The following is a 21,315-nucleotide window of genomic DNA, read 5'->3' on the forward strand; positions in this document are numbered from 1 at the left end:
ACGTCTTTTGAAAAGAAAAGCTAAACATAACTATGTCCTCAAATGAATTGAAGACATAACAAGACTCTCTTGAAAGGATGCTATTTCAAAGCTTCCTTCCAATATACTCCTAACTTGTCACCTACACCTTTGGAGATAAAACAACATATGGAATTAGTGCATTGAATGCACTAAGTATGGTTACATGCAATAAAACCACGCTAAAACGAACATTTGTTTTATAATATAATTTCATGCTCCTTTGATGAAAACCTCATAAAACAAGTATAGAAACTATTTTGAAGACATATACACATATAAGACATATTTCAAGTAATCCATATGAGACAATCGAATACACATCACATAAGCACATATACCTCCTACCAAAGGTCATCCAAAGACCCACTTAAGTAAGATATGAAGTGGCCGCCCATACAACTCCTTCAAATAAACCTAAGTGATCTTCAAGACGTTCTAAGATAAGATTATTCACTTTTTATCATTAGACTCCCCACCTACAGATACTCTAAGACTCACCTGAGTAATACATGAAGAGACCGCCCATACACCCTCATCAAGCCTACTTAAGCAATCCTTAAAGCTACTTTAGATAGGTACCTTTTCATGCACATGCATTAACTCAAGTCATTTAAGACATTTAAGAGACATTTACATTTACAAGACTTCACATATTAATGTTGGAAGACCTAGGGAACCCTCATCTTAGAATCATTAAAGCCTACTTGTGCAAAGTATAGATAGCGTCTCATTCCACTACCTACACGTTGTAGAACTTCTAATACTAGAATGCATCCCACATGATGAGAATAGGAATTAATTGACATAGAACATACTAGCTAGGCATGGAATCCGGAGTCTACTCTACTCTGATGTAAGGTGTTTAAGTTTCCAATGGTAGAACTAGGACACATTTCATGTTGGCACATGCTTAAAATTTATGAAGGGTTTCTTTGTACTCTAGTATCAACATATGTATAGCCACTACCACAAGTGTATTTTCTCAGTGCTAGCAATGTTCTCATAGAGTAAGTTTAACCACATAAGAAGCATCTGAAAAGGTACCATATTTTAGTCATTACACAATAATAACAATCCTACCAAGGATGGTCCACTAGGTCTTCCACAAAATGGTTACAAGGATAGCTCAATGACATCCTTAAAGATTGTTTCATGTCGTTCCAACCAACCAACCCCTAAGTCTATCATTTACATAAGAAGGATACCATTACGGATTTCAACTTCAAGGACATCATAACCTTTTTTTCTATATTGAAGGTTCAAAGTTATTGACCATCTTTAAATGTTCAAGGTCATTTACTAGTCATACTTAGAAGGATACCACATTAGCTCTACCGATCCTAGATTTCCATTCAACATTCATTGATACATATACATGATAAAAATTCTTAATCCTACTAAGTCAAGATGTTCATATTAGCATTCTTCATGTATCAAGTAGATGGACATTATCATCTTATGACATGTACAACAATGTTCAAGTAGCACATAGGGTCAACTAAGTCTACTACAAGTTACCCTATCCATTCCTATAGAAACATCAACATAGTTCATGATAAGACTCATATAGTAAATTACAAAGAATCATACTTCAATCGCACATATACACCTATATCACATAATCCTTCACATGGGTCACTTTTACAAGCTATAACATGATATCAACATAATTCACATATAAATGCTGACAAGGCCATGTGCATAACAACTATAACACATAAACACCGCCACTAAGTGAATCATTCCAATCATCATAATTGAATAGCAATTCCACACTAAATAGAAATATTAGCTCATCTATGTCAGGACACGAGAGTACATCCTAGAAGATATGGCACTCTCAAATTGCAACAAGGCGTACTTAACCTCTCACAGGTCTTGTACAAGCCCTTTGACATCTTTCATTGCATAACATGTATGAAAATTAGTGCGGAATTAATACTTTTCAAAGAAACGATATATCATAATATCTTTCAAATAAAACAATAGAAAACACAAAGTCTCAACATACGCCAATTTTAGATTCAAGAAAACTTGGGACACGACCCATATACTAAAAATATAGAAACTTAGTCTATTACATAGGTTTTTAATGAAAAAGTCTACAGATAATAATTTGCTCGAGTCAAGTGAGAACATACTCCAACTTTTATTTAAAGAGTCCTAGATTACGAGCCTTGCTTCAAATACCTCTCATATGCTAGCCACACCTTTATAAATATACAAAATGTATGTAATTAGTATATTGCATGTATTAAGTGTGGAATAATTCATAAAATCATGACAAAAGGCATTTATATCAAAATATGATCGTTTACACTAAAACATTTTATCATAATATAGAGAACCACAAATCACACTAACTTCACATATAAATCAGATATTACACAATAACATCAAGAACACATCAAAACACATAAACATAGGACCCTCCTTCCAAAGGTGATTCTAAGGGTCACTTTAGTGAATTATGATGTGCCACCATTACAATACCTTCACATACACCAAAGAGATCCTTTAGACTACCTAAGATAAGATTATTCCCATTTCATTAATCAAACTTGTAACACTCCGGAAGTCCAAGGCCTAATAATGAGCCTCACATGAGTGTATATGGTTTGTAACACTGTTTTAAGGTCAAAAATAATGTTTAGAATTCATTTAGGATGTTTTAGAGTAAAGACATCAAGGAACATCCATGACGTCCTGAGAAATGTGAAAAAGGTGCTAGTGTGCCTTAGTCTATTTCACGAGGTTTTACGAGTCGAAATTTGATAAAATTTGGTGGAAAGGTGTCAAACTAGTATTAGAACATGTTTATGTTCGAAACAACCAGGTATGACTCCTCAAGGAACACCCTAAGGGTCCTTGATGATGAACCTTCCATTTTTGCCAAAAGCTGCCACAAGACAGTGTCCACCTACAATTGCAGTCGACGGGGCATCGATGCCTCTATTGACCAAAACTTAGAAATTTTTCCAAAATTTTCAAATTGACAACTCTCTGAAATAAACTATGGATGTGAAAGACGATTGGGGTGCAAGGGTGTAGACTGACCTACGAACTGTAGGTCGAGGTCTCGTACGACAAGTCTCTGAGTTCACTATTAAGTTTAAATTGGGTCAATTAATTGTTTAATTAGTTATGGACTTAATTGGGGGTTAAGCAGTGTTTAATTAAGTTAATTAAGTGACTATAATAACTACCCTAAGCCTAAACTCAATTTAACACCCCACATTTCTGAAACCCAAATTACTCTACCTTCTCTATAATTTCTCTCTCCCCAAAGAGAACTCCATTGAAGGGAAAGGTCTAAGGGTTATAGGGATTCAATAATATAAATTTTATCCATAATTATTCTGGTATTAAAATGGTATGGGAACCATTCACCTTTGGGATTCCTTTCCCCAAAGGGTTCTTCAAAAATTGGTTCCAAAAAGATGATTTCATATGGGTTTCATTCTAATCCGAAATTGATCCTCTAAATTATATTGTTTATGGTTTCCTTTGATGATTATGAGTATATTGTGATTCATTATTGTGAATTACAGTAGTTCTTAATTATTTAACCTAGTATGTGGAATAGACAATGAATTGACCCAAATTACCCAATCATGTTGAATTGATTAGTATTGATGCAATTAAATTAGTTCTTGTCTTAATTACTATTGAATGATGTTATTACACCTATTGATTGATTAAATTGATTGGTTGAGGGTAATACAATTGATGATGGCTTTTGAAGGAGAATTGGTAAGACTTTGTGATCTCAAACCTTTACTTCAATTGTGATGGCTTGTACTTGGTGATGAAGTTCAATTGAAGCATATCTTATGATTGTATTAATTAGGTACTGCTATGATCAAGAATTTAAATTGTCTTGATTTTGTGAAGTTGTGAGATTATGTTTAATAGGTAATGATATGAGGTTGGTTATGAATTGCATATGTGCCTTACTATGACATGATGATGATATTGATCTCACATATGAGGGTTATATTCAAAGGATATTCTCTTGAAATTCCTAATATCTAATGTTATGAATATACTAGGGGTTAGTCTCCTATGGCCTATTACAAATCTATGATGATTAATAAAGGCTTAAAAACATTTCAAAAAGGGACTCTAGCTTAGCCACGGGTGAACTAGTAGTGAGGAGTGTCCCTTCCCAATGTGGGAAGGTATGTTCACAATTTTACTCATGAGATTATAGAAACAATGCAATGTGCATGAAGAAGGTCCCAAGTATATCTCCTAATTCTTGAACTATGTTGCCCTCATAGGAATACTAGCTAGTAGATCCACATAGAATGTTATGTTCATGTTTTAGTACTATCTTGGCAAGTAGTCCACCTTCTTTTGGTGTACGATTTCATGACACCGGATTCCACATTTAGCTCATGTGGTCTATATCGGTTAAGGCAAGTGTTCCGAAAAGTAAAATGAAGTAATAAAGTGACACTAACTAGGGTGACCTAAGGTGTTTGACTTAGTCTAGGTAGGGGTATAGGAATCTACCTATAAATTGCACTAGTTTTCCTTGAGGGAAATCATAGAAGGTTGTTCTTATGTTATATAAAGTAAATGTTATGCGTACGTTTAAATTTACATGTTGATGATCCTATATGATGTTGGTTTCATTATGAACATGTTATTGGTCTCTATTTCTAATATGATGATGAATACTCTTGATGTTATGTTATATAAAGTTAGGCATTTCTTATGATCTTTTATTTATTTTACTTGGTTGAGTAAGGTTATGGGCCTGTACTTGGTCATTGCACTTGTAGACTTGATGAGGAGTTATGGGTAAGGGTCTTGTATAAGTTGTAATTATGATGAACTTTATACATGCTTTGTTGTTATAACATTATGTTGGAGTTTTTTGGTTATGTACCCAAATATGCTATAAACATGTTGACTCGGTTATACTTGATAATGTAAGTCTTGTGTTGTACATTGTCTAGTATTAAGGAATATGTTATTATTGGCTTATATGAGTTCTTGGTTATGCCTAAGGCTTTTCAAAGTAACTAGCATGGTTTCTAACAAATTTCCCCTTTAGCATGATTTAAAATGTTTTATGTGAATGTTTCCATACTTAGTACAAGTGGTGTACTAACCCATATTTCGATGTTTCTACAATTATGTAGGTTCTGGTCGTTGAGCTTCTAGAAAGGACATATGAAGATAACTTGGACTCTTATTCTCCAAGTTCTGTAGGTCCTCACCTTCCGAGGACAATGCCATTATCTAGCTTTTTGATGTTGTTATAGTCTAAAAATATTTTTGTTCATTCTCTTTCATTTGAAGACTATTATAGTATAAGCCTATATGTGGCTTTTTTTGTAATGAAGTATGGGCTAGCCTTGATGTTGTACTCGTTCGAGATGGTTTAAATGTGAGACATCCCTACGTAATGCTTCCTATGCGAGGAGTCTATGGAAACTCCCTATGTATATATAATGTGTAAGTGAGAGGTCTATGTAAACCTCATATGATAGATATGACACGTTTTAAATTTCCCACAACTTAACTTATGAAATGTAATGACGAATGCTAAGAGGTTAGTCTTAGTCCTCTACAATGACGACGACACTGGTTAATTCTAGGGGGTGCTCCCCTGTTGTGACAATCTTGGTATCAAAGCATGAGGTTGAATATCTTTAGGATTGATGTCTCATTAAACAACGTCTATGTACATTATTATTACTCATTATTGTGAAGCGCGCCACACTTATGAATGAGAAACTATGTGATGCTTAGAAAATCCTCTTCTTCTTGTGTTCCTATGTCGTGCCTCTAGAGTTTTACCTTATGTTTTATTTTCACCTAATTATAGATATGAATACTCTAAGCGAAGCCGCACGAAGGGCCGAGGAAGGGATTGCTAATGCTGGGTCATGACAATCAAGCTCCTCCAAAAGACAATCAAGTGCCTCCACTTGAGCAAGTTACTCTGGGTGATCATGTTCCAGTTGATCCTCCACCTATGATGGATGGAGACATAAGGGGAGCTTCTCTCAATTTGGACCAATCCATGACTTCACAAGCTAATACCATCACTTTTCAAGTCCAAGATATGACGGTTCAAGTGAATCAGGAAGTTGGATTCCGTGCATCCACATTCTAGCACATGGCTTCTCGTTTGAGAAACTTTTCTAGGATGAACCCTCCTATGTTCTATAGGTCAAAGGCGGATGAAGACCCCCAAGATTTCCTAGATGAAGTCTATATGATCTTATTTACTATGGGTGTTACTACGAGTGAAAAGGAAGAGTTTGTAATTTATGAACTCAAAGATGTGGCGCAAACATGGTACACCCAATTAAGAGATAATAGGGTTCTAAGAGGTTGTCCGGTGACATGGGAGTTCTTCAAGGGAGCTTTCCTTGATAGGTTATTTCCTAGAGAGTTCAGAGAATCTAAGGTGGAAGAATTCATTAACCTTTGTCAAGGATGTATCAGTGTACTTGATTACTCCTATAAGTTTACTAAATTGTCTAAGTATGCTTCATCCTTGGTGTCAAACCCAAGGGATGAGATGAGTCATTTTCCTACAGGAGTGTCCGATGACTTGGTGGAAGAACGTCATTCGGCTACCCTTCATGATAATATGAATATCTATCGTGTAATGGTTCATTCTCAACAAGTGGAAGAAAGTAGAATAAGGAGGAATGATAGAGATTCCAAGAGGGAAAGGTCTTTCGTAGGCGGTTCTTCAAAGTGGAGGTTGAAAGTTCAAGATAAGCATAGATTCAAAAAAAGCTTCTCCAATCAAAATCCTTCCAAATATCCTAAGGCTCACGACGATAGGGTGTATAACCCCAAGTCTCAAAAGTAAAGAGATACTAGTTCACCAAGCAAGAATCCAACTTGTTGAAAGTGTGGCAAGAAGCATTAAGATAAGTGTCTAGTTGGGACGTTGTAACACTCTAAAACGAAGTAAGGTGAACTAGAGCTTCGTTATGCTTTATTGAGTTACTTTTAAGTTAAAATGATCTATATTGATGTTCTTAGGCAGTGTGTGAAGTTTTGTGAAGTTTGTAGGTCAAAAGTCAAAGCACGTCCATGAAGTTCGAAAGATATGCCTTAGAAGTTTTTCATGTGTCTTAAGGTGTTTGATTGAGTTTTACATGTTTATTTTTCTTGAAATTGGTGTGAGATGTTCCTATGATCTATACAACTATGTTTAGCGATTTCACGTCCAGATACGACCCCACCTAGGACCCACGAGGGGCCCTAGATGACGGCCCCAACGTCTAGGCAGAATATGCCAAAGCTACCTAAAAACCAGCCCCAAATGATGGGTGCAATCGACGCACCTTGGTTCAATCGTTGCCCCTTTGTCTAGGGGCGTAGGTTGGGACTTAGTGTGGGGGGATCAATCCTCCATTCAACAGTTGCAGAACAAAACGACGCCCAACAGCACAGGCCGTCATTTAGTCGACCCCCCAATGCCTGGGTCCGTTGATGGGTCCTGCCAAAAGCTACAGCATTTCACAGTGAGGGCTTGGGGTGTTTTGTAGATTCACTTCAAGTCTTTTAGGACCCTATGATTATATTTTTAGGGGTTTTAAGTTATATTAGATTAGTTTTAAGTCCTAGACCTAGACAAAACCCCTCACTTCAAATATTCAAACTCCTTCTCTAAAGAAAAACTCTCCCAAGTAACCTTTGGAGTGAGGACTCATGGAAGAACTAGGAGGTCTGGTTGTACGTGTTTATTCATTAAATTTTTGGGTTTCTTCTCATTGAGGTATGGTATCCATCCTTGAACCCTCTTCCATTCAAGGAGTCATTTCTAAATGATTTCAGAAAGGATTTTCAAACTATATTTTCTTCTATCTTTGATTTTAAGCATAGGTCTTCTTGTAAAATTGTTTTAATGATTCAAATGTGTTTATACTAGTACTAATTTATGAGTTTTATGTCAAAACCTTAGTGAACTCATGTTTATGCATATTTCCAACTTTTAGCTTAAGAAATAGGTTAAATGAACATGTTTGTGAAAGGTATGAACTTTTGTTTTCTTATGTTGTTATTATGATTTAGGTACTGCCCTAAGGGCCTTATGATTATGGAATATTGAGGAATTGGTTATAGGTAGTGATGGCTTGGTTAAATGCTGAGTTTCTTATATAGTATAATTTTTAATACAAATTTCTTTTCAGTGATATGGTCCACCTTGTTGGTGGCGGTATTTAATTGATGTATTTGGATATATTTGTGTGCATTGGGAGTAGGGATTTGAAGGTATAATGTGTGAAATGAAGTGATAATGAAGACGATTCTTGTTTATAGGTGTTATGAAGCTTGAGTTGTATGTCTTACAAAGATTATGCCTAATTGAAGTAAGTGTATATGTTGAGCATGCTAGTGCGTGAGAAATGATTAATGAAGGTGTAAGCATGCCTAGAATTCAATGTTATGAAATTGATGATTTATGTGAAAGGTGTGGTCACATGTATACACACACACTTTGAATGAATAAATGAATGAAGTCAAAGAATGTGAATGAAAAGGGGAGTATCGGGGTGAGCATTAATGGTGAGTTGTGATGAAGTGTTTAGTAGAAACCTCACTACTCCTAAAAGGATTCTAATGTAGGTTGGAGGATGGATACCTATTGTGATTTGAGATTAGATGTACAAAAAGTTATGCTTGACCTTTAGTAATGAATGTTTAAGACTCCGTGGGGGATGTTATGCTTAGCACCGAGAGGATATCAAGAAGGGTGGGTGCACATTGTGAGTAGATATGTCGTACCCACTGTACCTCTTGAGATGACTACTCCTTGACAGTAGAGAGCAAGTTACTTAGTAGCAATTTCCTTAGAAACTATGTGCCCACATAGGTATAACTATTGGACAAAGTCATGTAAAAGCTAAGAGAAAGACCTCACCCTAGGCAAGTGGGGGGGACCCTCATCCGATAAGGGTAGTATCGGGATTCCATATCTAGCTCTCATGGTCTATGTCGGTTAAAGCTATTCCCCCACAAAAGAATGAAAGAAGTAAGTCTCTTCAAAGAACGTACTACTTAGGCTAGGTGGTGGTATGGGACGCTATCTATCCATTACACTAAGTAGACCTTCCAAAAGGGGAGTCTTGTTGTCTTTTATATGAAATGTAAGAGCTAAGTCTCCTAATATAATATACTACTTAGGGTAGGTGGTGGTATGGGACTCTATCTATCCATTCCACTAAGTAGACCTTCTGAAAGGGGTGTCTTGGTGTGTTCTATCATGTGTTGTAAATGAACTTAGATAACTTAAGGTCTAATGTTAAGGAAGTATGTAAAATTAAGTTCAATGTGAATAAGTTAGAAGTGACTAATGTTGGGTGCTTAATCAAAGGGAATCTTCAAGGAGAACTATGTGGGAGTAGTAGTATGGGATGCTACTCTCACAGTGCACTTAGTGTAACTTATAGGTCCTATTGGATAAGGTACTTACATGAAATCCTTCTTGTATGAATGTGTCTCAAATGTCTAGCAGAGAGTGTGGATTTGATTCCTGGAGTAGGTAAGCCTATGGTTGGTTGTCTTAAGGATTACTTGGGTGTATCTATAAGGGGATCTATGGTCCTTCCGTTCTTGTATTAGCTTAGGGAGCCTTATGATAACTTGAGTAGGGAAACCTCTCGGGAAATGAGTTCACATTGCTTGGAATGAAGTATTCACTATAACATGTCAATGTTTTACTGTAATATTGCTTAATGTTACTGTAAATTGTCCTTTGGTTCAAAAATTATGGAATTCTTTTATTATGTGCTAAATAGTGTTTCTTATACTATTTCAAATCTTAAATCATGAAAGTTTTACTCATTTGGCATGAAAGTTTATTTTTACTAAATGTCCCTTTTCACATGTTTATACGTATGACACACTTCGTACACTGTTTTGTTTTAACCCCGTACTTTTCTATACTTAAAAGTATAGGTTGGAGTCATTTGAAGACTAGAAGACAAAGTTTGGAATATATCCTCTCAAGAGTAAGTATGTCCTCATATATTCGAGGACATAGTTCTATTTCTTAGTTTCTATTCTAAATACTTATTATGTATTTTCCATTTAATGTAAAGGGTTGTGTCCCTAAGATATTCATATCGTGTCTTTAAGTTGGCTTGTGTAGACAAGATCTAATCATTAGCTTTTGTGAAAGATGTTGTCTTTATTAATTTATTTCATGAAAAGTTTTAATTCCCCAAAACTTTTCATGTCTTATTGTCACATCCGGGTAGCACCTCCTAGATTTAACATGACGTACTTGACCTCTCCGAGGTATTATACAAGACCATTGTTATCATTTATCGCATTGAAATAGTAAATATAGTGGAAATTTAAAACTTTTCGTAGAACATCATATGCTAGAAACTTAACTTCATATATATGTAAAATATAGGTCATAGTACATATGTAGACCCTAAGTCTCTTTGCCTTCTTAGACTCAACAACTTTTTAGTACATTAGGGACATGACCCTAAGACACATTACATTACTATACATTATTTAGACACTTTACAGTAAAGACATGAGTAGGATGTCCTTGAACTTAAGGATTCCTTTCATTGAGCATGGGAATCATCTATCAAGCTCTTCACCATTCAAGACATCTACCAATTTTAGGGTGGAAGCGGAATCGTAGGAAAAAGAGGGAGAAAGTATTAATGGAGAGAAGAAGATGATTTTATTATGAGGGAAAGCCCTCTATTTATACACGAAAACTTAACACCTTTGGCCAAATGGCCGACACTCCTACTTTACACCTGGCCTTTTCATATTCGGTCGACACAAGAAAACAAAAAACTTACTATTATTACTTTACATAATGGCCTCTTCTTCTATTTTTGGCAGACACACACTATTTACTTTACGACTTTATTACAATTTTTCAAAAAGTAAATCTTAACTTTTAAGAATCTTATCTCTGATATCGTAGCTTGCTTTATCTCTTCCTCTTATTCCAAGTCGACATCTGGTATAACATTATCTTCTCCGTTACATTTGGAGCATCTATGATCTGGGTATTTGTTTCCAATAAGCTTACAATATCTGACTAATAACTCTTCTGAAATAAATTTATATCTAAGCAACTAATAGATAACAAAATAAAAACAACAGAAACACCAAGGTATATAGAAAGACCATTTGTAGGAACAACAAGATTATGGATAGAAAATCTACCCTCAAAAAGTTTAGAAGTACTTAGAAGTGATAAGAAAATGGATGGATCTCCATCAGCAACAAATATAGATATACTAGATGAATATGAATCTGCAATAATAAATAAATTTGGTGGTATGACCACAGATATAAGAGAACAAAATAGAGAAAAAATAATAAATAGACAACTTATGACAAAATTAGCTATATGTAAAATGTGTTATATAGAAGAATACACTTGTGCATTTAAAGAATATTATTACAAAGCAAAATACAATTTAAATTAAGCAAAAGAAATAAGACAACAATATTTTACGAAATTACCAGAACCATTTAGTACAAAAGTAATAAAAGATTGGAATAATGAAGGATTGGTAGATTCTTTAGGAGCTAGAATAAAATTTTTACATCAATGGTTCATACAACTATGAAAACCAAAAAGAAAAATTAAAAATGGAAAAAGTACTAAACAAGAATTTAGCCTGTTTTAAAAATGAAATAGCACTACAGTTTGGATGTACAAATAAAAAGCAAAAGCCTAAAAGGTATAAAAATTATAGAAAAACTAAGACTAAATATAAATACAAAAAACCAAGACAAAGGTATTATGCAAAAAATTATAAAATAAAAAGACCATATAGACCAAAAAGAAAAATATCACAATGTACTTGTTACAATTGTGGAAAGATAGGACATTTAGCTAGAGATTGTAAATTACCTAAAGATCCAAAAAGGAAACAAATTGCAGAAGTAATCATAGACGATGATGAATATATGCAAATAGAATATATAGACTATGAATTAAGTGAAAACGATAGTATATATGAGGTATCAGATGTAGAAACTGATAGTGAAGAAGAAAATATTAATCTAGATAATGATGAAATAGATGAAGAAATATAATGTCTGAAGACGATATAAAAATAATATCTAAAGAAGATTATCAAAATGAAGAATTATCAGAACAAAAAACTATATTTGATAATACAATTTTTGAACAAATAAAAGGAAAGGAATTAGATTTAAGTGTTGAAAAGGTACTTGAAATACCTACCTTAAGAAATTGGTTTAAAAGACAAAAAGAAGAATACTACGTAGTCAGCCAGAAAGAACACATCATAGATTGTAAATACACAAAAGGAAAAGCACAAATACCTATACTAAATAAGAGGATAATTAATAAAGAGATACAAGATATAAAAGCTAAAACACCTATAAAATATGTACATTTAGGAGGAACAGAAATATTAATAAAAGCTTGTTTTAGAGAAGGAATAGATACACCTATTGAACTATATTTAGCAGATGATAGAATCATACACCCTATAGAAAAAAGCGTAATCAGTGCAGTAAGAGGAAATTTANTAGATATTGAATTTTAGAAGTTATTGAATTGGTTTTATTAATGAATTTAAGTCTTTCGCATTACTTCTGTTGATATTAAATTGAAATGTTAGGGTTTAGATTGGTTGGTTCGCTCACATAGGAGGGTAAGTGTGGGTGCCAGTCGCGACTCGGTTTTGGGTCATGACAATAACACCATATCATTATTTCATAACAGGGATAGTAGACAAAAGAAGATATAAAATTTTAATAAATACAGGACAAGAAGAAAATTACATAACAAGAGAGTTAGTATTAGAAAAAGAAATTATAAAAACAGGACACGTATGCCCTGGATTACCTAGTGAGATAGTAAATGCAAACAACGGAAAAAGAAATAATTATAGGAGGAATACCCCTAGTAATACCATTTAAAATATACCAAGGAAATCATAATATTACATTAAGTATAAAATGGTTAGAAAAATTTAAACAGTACAATATAGAAAATGAACAATTAACAATAACTTGCCAAAATAAGAAAATAATTATAAAAAGAACAAAATGAATAATGAAAATATTTATACTAGCAAAAATTATTGTAGAAGGATATCACAATAGATATTATACCCCTATGATAGATACATGAGCAGAAGCGAATATATGTAAATATAGTTGTCTACCAGAAGATAAATGGGAAAAATTAAAAACACCTATGGTAGTAATATGATTTAATAAGAAGGAAGTATGATTAAATACAAAGCAAAAAATATAAAACTACAAATATGGGATAAAATGCTGACAATAGAAGAAATGTATAATTTTGAGTTTACAACAAAATATATGTTACTAGGAATGCCATTTTTAGATAAATTCTACCCACATATAATAACAAAAACACACTGGTGGTTTACTACACCCTGCGGAAACAAAATAGGAGAAAAAAGAATAAATAATAAATAACGAAGACCTATAGAATGGATAAAAGGAAGTGAAAGAATAAATCAAGAAATGGAAAATATAAATAGGAAACAAATATCACAATTAGAAATTATCATATTTACAATAGATAAAGTTAAAATAATAAATGAACAACTAGAACAATTATATAACGAAGATTCATTACAAGGATGGGAAAAACATAAGACAAAAGTAAAAATTGAACTAATAGATGAAAATAGTATAATAACACAGAAACCATTAAAATATAACTTTGATGATTTAAAAGAATTCAAAATACAAATAGATGAACTATTAGAAAATAATTACATACAAGAAATCAATAGTAAACATACAAGTCCAGCATTTATAGTTATAAAACATAATGAACAAAAAAGAGGTAAAAGTAGAATGGTTATAGATTATCGTAATCTAAATGCTAAAACTAAAACATATAATTACCCGATACCAAATAAAATACTAAAAATAAGACAAATACAAGGATATAACTATTGTAGTAAATTTGATTGTAAATCAGGATTTTATCACCTAAAACTAGAAGAAGAATCTAAAGAACTAACAGCATTCACAGTACCGCAAGGTTTCTATGAATGGAATGTTTTACCGTTTGGATATAAAAATGCACCAGGTAGATATCAACATTTTATGGATAATTATTTTAACTAGTTAGAAAATTGTATTGTATATATAGATGATATATTATTATATTCTAAAACACAAGATGAACATATAAGGTTATTAGAAAAATTTATACATATAATTAAACATTCAGGTATAAGTTTAAGTAAAAAGAAAGCAGAAATAATGAAACCACAGATAGAATTTCTAGGAATACAAATGGATAGAAATGGAATAAAAATGCAAAACCATATAGTACAAAAAATAATCACTCTTGATGAAAACATAGATACAAAAAAGAAATTACAATCCTTTCTAGGATTAGTAAATCAAGTAAGAGAGTATATACCAAAATTAGCAGAGCATTTAAAACCATTACATAAAAAACTTAAAAAAGATGTTGAATACCATTTCAACAATAACGATAAAGAACATATAAGAAATATTAAGAATTTATGTAAAAATTACCAAAACTTTACTTTCCTGATGAAAATAAAACATTTACTTATATTGTTGAAACAGATTCAAGTGATCATAGTTATGGAGGAGTTCTAAAATACAAATATGACAAAGAAAAAATAGAACATCATTGTAGATATTACTCAGGATCTTATGCAGAAGCACAAATAAAATGGGAAATAAATAGAAAAGAATTATTTGCATTATATAAATGTTTATTGGCATTTGAACCTTATATTGTTTACAATAAATTTATTGTGAGAACAGATAATACACAGGTAAAATGGTGGATAACTAAAAAGGTAGAAGATTCAGTTACAACAAAAGAAATAAGAAGATTGGTATTAAATATATTAAATTTTTCATTCACAATTGAAATAATTAAAACTAATAAGAATCTTGTTGCAGACTACCTCTCAAGAAACAGGTACAATGAAAGAGATATTGGCTATGATGACCAATCTTTGCCAAAAGATGGAAAAAATAGAAACAGAAGTACAAATATTGAAAGAAACAGCTAAAAGTCAGCAGCATGACTATAAAAATGCGGAGCTACGTCATTCGGCACACGGAAAACAGCCAGAGCTAAAAGGAGATGTTGGGAAACTCAATAAAACCCATGACAATGTTTGTTCAAATACAGCTGCAGGTACAAGCAAGAAAGCTAGTGAGAAACCAAAGAATACAAACCTAAACCAGTTATTCATAAAACCATTTATCCAAAATACACAAATACAGATACCCTTAGAACCACAAACTTCCACATATGCAGTTAGTATACAAAGTGACAAAAAGAGATACAACTACATTGCACAGTCATATATCGAAAACATATATAAGATCCAAACACATTTAAACTTAAACCCGAGATCTACACAAACCAAAAATCCAGAAGAAGATTATATAACCCAGAAAATACAGGGATATAATAGATTAATCGCACAACCCAAAACTACTCCAAATTTAGTTAGAACATGTTATAACCATGGGTTACTAAATACAGTATATACATATAATGGAGAAGAGATAAGTGGAATACCAGAATTATACAAAGCATTTGTGACATACAAAAGAGTTACTAAAGGAAATTTATTTTATATTAAGTTTTATACAGCACCTGCTGAGATACTATACGAAGAAATCAAGTCGCCAATTCAAGTTATAAAGTTAGGTCTGACTAGAGATATGATAATACCAAAAGAAATAGAAAAACAAGCTGAAATACCGAAGATAGAGATACCAAACTTTTATGCAAATAAAAGGATAATTGGTATAGCAACAATTATACAAGAACTAGCTAACAATTATTTAAATGGCAATGCTATTTGGAGTTACTATGCAAGAGATCAAGTTATGATTTATTCAAACTCCAAGGAATTAAGAAGATCAGATATGGATGAAGTCCAGCGATGGATTTTATCATTATTAAAGCCAGAAGAACAACCTACAACGAGAGCATTAAAAAAGGAATTTATTTCAGAAGAGTTATTAGTCATATATTGTAAGCTTATTGGAAACAAATACCCAGATCATAGATGCTCCAAATGTAACGTAGAAGATAATGTCATTCCAGATGTCGACTTGGAATAAGAGGAAGAGATAAAGCAAGCTACGATATCAGAGATAAGATTCTTACAAGATAAGATTTACTTTTTGAAAAATTGTAATAAAGTCGTAAAGTAAATAGTGTGTGTCGGCCAAAAATAAAAGAAGAGGCCATTATGTAAAGTAATAATAGTAAGTTTTTTGTGTCGGCCGAATATGAAAAGGCCAGGTGTAAAGTAGGAGTGTCGTCCATTTGGCCAAAGGTGTTAAGTTTTCGTGTATAAATAGAGGGCTTTCCCTCATAATAAAATCATCTTCTTCTCTCCATTAATACTTTCTCCCTCTTTTTCCTACGATTCCGCTTCCACCATAAAATTATCTACGTCAATTTGCCTTGAAGGCCATAGTCAACAAATATATAATTACAATAACGTAAACACCGCCACCATAAGTTGACCATACCACACAATGACATACAAGGATTCGTCAGCTACATTAATATAGAAAAATAGAGAAGATAAGCATTCTTACTAATTTCTCATCCTTTGATCATCATTGATCAATAGACCTTTTTTATCACAGTTCATATATAGGGCAGTTTCTAAACATACATTTAATCATACATGAAGTCAAGTATAAGCTACAATAAGGTCATAATACAACTAGTACAATACATTAACATACTAGAAGTTAGAAGAACATAGACCATTACCCAATTTCACTTGCATGAATTTTATGTCATATTTTAGTAAACATATCAACTTAGGGCAGTGGCTAAATATATACTTAGCATATCGAAATCATGCTAAAAGCACTTCAAGATCAAGCTTCCAACATAGGCATTAGGCTTATTAATTCACTAGAATATAGAGGAATTAGCCAATACTATTGATTCTTGAAGGAATTGATCATCGATCATATTTTAACAGTAATATACATGTTATGAAGTATATAATTAGATCTTTACTCAAAGAAATCATGCTTCACATAATCTGAAAAAATGAATCACATCACATACATTGTATTATCAATCGATAGGTTAGAAGAACTAGATCAATTCATGCCAATCATTCTTTACTTTGATCATATGAGATATCTATCAATAATTAAATCATAATATAAACTAAAAGAGTGGCTACAATCAACTTAATATAATCCAAGGATTTAAAACAATCGACATAAAGCCAATCTTATAGTCAATACATAGATTATATACTAGTCATGTTGAATTCTTCATACATTGATCCTCATGGATCCTTCATCATCAATTCACAACCAATAAACGTAAATTATAGTAGATTAAGACAATTGAACGTAAGAAAATCACAATTCAACCATTAACAAGCCATGATCACAAAGCCCATGCAAGGCTAAATCGGTTTAAGGAAGGAGCACTCATTGGTTCATCATGCAATTGGAGTAAAATCACATTCAAACCAGTATATTAACATCAATTCATCTTTATTTTACCATTTAAAACGTTTTTAGAAAGAACCCATGGCTAGATTGAAAGATTGAAAGATTGATCAGAAAGTCATCTTTGAAAAATTTGGGAAGAACTCTCCAATTGAAAGGTTACTTAGAGATGAAGGCACACCATACCTTTGTATAGTTAAAAACCTCGAAAATATGATGATTAATCCATGGAAATCCACGATACAAGCTTTTCTTGATCCTCACCAACAATGGTGGTTTCTAGAGAGAATATGTTTTGACGGAAAAGTTCAATTTTGATTTTGAATGGGTTCTTCACGTTTTTGATCCCTTAAATACACCCAAAAGTATATAAATAAACCTATTATATTCAGTTTACGACGCAAGACAGCAGTGATAGGCTACCATCGACGGACCCAATCGATTGGCCATTGGTTAATCGATTGGCCGTCCTTTGGCTTTCGTTGATTGGTCCTTATACAAATTTTTGGTTGATAATTGCCCAAGATAAGTAAACATCGGCGAGACTTCACCAACGGGCCGTTGGTTGAGCTACTGGCCATCGTTTGGTCCGTCGATTGACACTGCCAAGGCAGTGCCTCGACCAGCCTTGGGTCCTTCTTGTGGGGACTTTTTGTACAAGGATGTTTCCAAATTAAATAAAAAACCTTAACAATTTTTATACCTCCAACATTAGTTTCACCCAAAACAAATACACGTAACACATCAGAACAGGCTAGGCCCCATCAAGACACACACTGAGCATCTTAAGGGCTATCTTTCGAACGCCTTGGACGTGCCTGGTCCTTTGACCTCCAAACTTCTCAAAACTCCATATTAAATATATAAATAACATTATAACTTATTTTAAGGCTTCATAAGATCATATCATATAGTATATAAACACGCATGGACACATGAGAAACATAGTGACTAGTCATCGAACATTTTGGTCGTCCCTTGACGTTCGACTTCCAAGTCACTTCAAACATTACACACTGCCTATAAACCATATTATAATTCATTTTAGTACCTTTCAACCTTAATACAAACAATTTAGGCTCTAGAAAACCTAACTCGTTTTAGGGTCTTACACATATGTAATGAATGATACCTAAGGGTTGTAGAAGACCTCCGAATGGTCAAGTATGTAATTGTTCCGATCCATGGGTTATCCCTAACGTCTAAGGGGTACTTTAGGGTCATGAAAAACTTTTTATTAGAGTATATTTATGGGAAATAGTATACGGTATAAATTCTCACAAGCCACATCTAGTAGAGTCTTGGTCATTGGTGTGAGTAGCGACTCATCCATGGACAAGAGGCTATATGATGATAGAAGTTTGACTTTCTTCATTATTATAATGTTGTGCTTTAGACTTGATTTCTATACTATATCTCTCTCAACCTCTATTCTTTGTAGTTATAGGACATGAATACATGGAGATCAACCTCTTGAAGGGAGGATGGAGGTATATCTAATGAGAGGATCTCTCTCCGTGTTGACCAAGTTCCTATTGTTGGCCTAGAGGGAGAGTATGAACAGTTTCCCCTTCAAGAACCTCAAGTTCCACTGGAACCTCAAAGACCCCAAGGACCTCAAATGCCCTCTATGCCTCAAGCTCCTTTTGTTGAAGGGGATATCACTAATGCAATGTTGAGGGATGCACTAATTAATTTTACCCAACTCATGACGTTCCAAGCTCAAGTAGTCACTAATCATTTGGTTGCCCAAGGTAACCAAGGAGATAGTCCTCAACCAAATGTGAGTACTCTCGCATCAAGAATTCGGGATTTGAGGATGAACCATCCTACTTATTATGGCACTAAGGTGGATGAAGATCCACAAAGCTACATAGATGAGATATTCAAGGTGGTTGATGCTATGGGTGTGACCCCTAGGGAGAGAGCGGAGTTAGCCACTTTCCAACTCAAGGATGTGCCTCAAGTGTGGTTTTAGCGATGGAGGGATGAGAGACCTTTAAGGGATGGTCCAGTAGATTGGGAAGTGTTCAAAAAGGATTTTCTAGATATGTTCTTTCCTTTAGAGTGGAGGGAGAAGAAGATGGTGCAATTCAGGAATCTTCATCAGGGTGAATGAGTGTGCAAGAGTACTCCCTTAAATTCACCCAACTCTCTAAGCATGCCCCGACCATGGTAGCCAACCCAAGGGCTAGTATGGACAAATTTGTGATGGGAATGTATAGACTTGCAGAAAAAGAGTGTCGTACGGCAATGATTCTTAATGACATGGATAACTCTAGACTCATGGTGTATGCACAACAAATTGAATCTAGCCAATCAAAACATAAGAGAAGGTTATATCACCAAGATTCTTCCATGGAGAACAAGGATAGGGTTTCCAACAAAAATTTCCAAAGTGATGGCCATACTTATGAGATACCTATGTGTACTACCTAAGGGAAGAACACTTGAGCAAGTATCTTTCCGGAACGGATGTTTGCTTTGCATGTGGTTGTAAGACTCACAAGATGAGGTAATGCCCCAACATCAATCAAAAGGGTAAAGGAGTCAATCAAGCTTCCCTAGATTCTAATGCTCCAAAGAAAGAACCCTCACTATGGGATGGGGTCTAGGAATGAGAACTAATATGGAGTTGATAGTCCCGGTAAGTCATTACCCGTTATGATTGTTTTTTATGTTATAAGATTTATTTATATGGTTTTACCTTTCAAATGATCACGCTTCCTTGACGAATTCCTTAAAGGATAAATTTTTAAAATTTAGCATGTTTCACTGTGTTACAGTGACGGTAACTGTAAAATTTATTGAATTTTGAAAAAAAATTGTCTTGTCTTTAATTGAAGTTTAAACATATGTAAAAGTGATATATATGAGTATGTTAAATGTTTTAAAAGGTAGTTCCTCCATACAAGAAGGATAGGGATAAGTTTTGAAATTGTGAACTTGATGCAAAAGTTGCATAAGTTCCAAAGTGTGTGAAAGTGTGAACTTTGTGGTCTTTTTTAGTTTGTGCTTCGATTATGAATGTTTGACCATTTTTTATGTGTTATGTTTTTCTAATGTAGTCCTTTTGATGGTCTTAATGTTTTAGTGTCATTCGAGGACGAATGTTGTTCCAAGTGGGGGAGAATGTAACACGCTAAAATAAAGTAAGGTGACCTAGATCTTCATGTGGTTTCTTGAGTTAATTTTAATAAAAAATGAGTTATATTGATGTTATTAGGCAGTGTGTGAAGTTTAATGAGGTTTGGAGGTCAAACGTCAAAGAACGACCATTAGGTTCGGAAGATATTCCTTAGAAAGTGTCCGTGTGTCTTAAGGTGTTAAAGTGAGTTTTACGTGTTTGTTTTGCTTGAAATTAGTGTGACATATTACTATTACCTAGACGACTATTTTTAGGGGCTTAAATTGCAGATACTACCCCACCTAGAACCCACGAGGGGCCCTAGAAGAGGACTCCAACGTCTAGGCAGAATCTGCCAAAGCTGCCCAAAAACCAACCCCAAGCGACGGGTGCAATCAACGCCCTTTGGGTCAATCCATGCCCCGTCGTATAGGGGAGAAGGTTGGGAATTATTATGGGGGGATTAACCCTCCATTGAACAGCTGCAGACCCAACCAACGCCCAGCAGAACGGGCCGTCGTTCAGTTGACTTCCCCGTTGCTTGGGTTTGTCGATGGGTCCCACCAAAAGCTGCAGCGTTTCACTGTGAGGGATTAGGGTGTTTGGTAAGTTCACCCCAACAATTTTAGGACCCTAGGATGATATTTTTATGGGTTTTAAGTTATATTGTATTATTTTTA

General features: G+C 33.9%; 2 protein-coding genes across 2 annotated transcripts; both read left to right on the top strand.

Annotated features, from left to right (window-relative positions):
- Positions 1–6,157: 6,157 nt before the first annotated feature.
- LOC107013345 lies at positions 6,158–6,865 on the top strand. Its single transcript, XM_015213276.1, has one exon. It carries the CDS (start codon positions 6,158–6,160, stop codon positions 6,863–6,865), a length of 708 nt encoding a protein of 235 aa, XP_015068762.1.
- Positions 6,866–14,944: 8,079 nt separating this feature from the next.
- Positions 14,945–16,137, top strand: LOC114076488. The gene has a single exon (XM_027915597.1). The coding sequence runs from the start codon at positions 14,980–14,982 to the stop codon at positions 16,135–16,137; it is 1,158 nt and encodes a 385-aa protein (XP_027771398.1). The 5' UTR covers positions 14,945–14,979.
- Positions 16,138–21,315: the final 5,178 nt, after the last annotated feature.

Source organism: Solanum pennellii, chromosome 3 (genome assembly GCF_001406875.1).
Source record: "Solanum pennellii chromosome 3, SPENNV200".
Classification (NCBI taxonomy): domain Eukaryota; kingdom Viridiplantae; phylum Streptophyta; class Magnoliopsida; order Solanales; family Solanaceae; genus Solanum; species Solanum pennellii.

What these genes read in the sequence shown, in the direction of transcription:
- LOC107013345 (XM_015213276.1), top strand. Translation starts at nt 6,158, where the DNA reads ATGGCTTCTCGTTTGAGAAACTTTTCTAGGATGAACCCTCCTATGTTC.
- LOC114076488 (XM_027915597.1), top strand. Translation starts at nt 14,980, where the DNA reads ATGAAAGAGATATTGGCTATGATGACCAATCTTTGCCAAAAGATGGAA.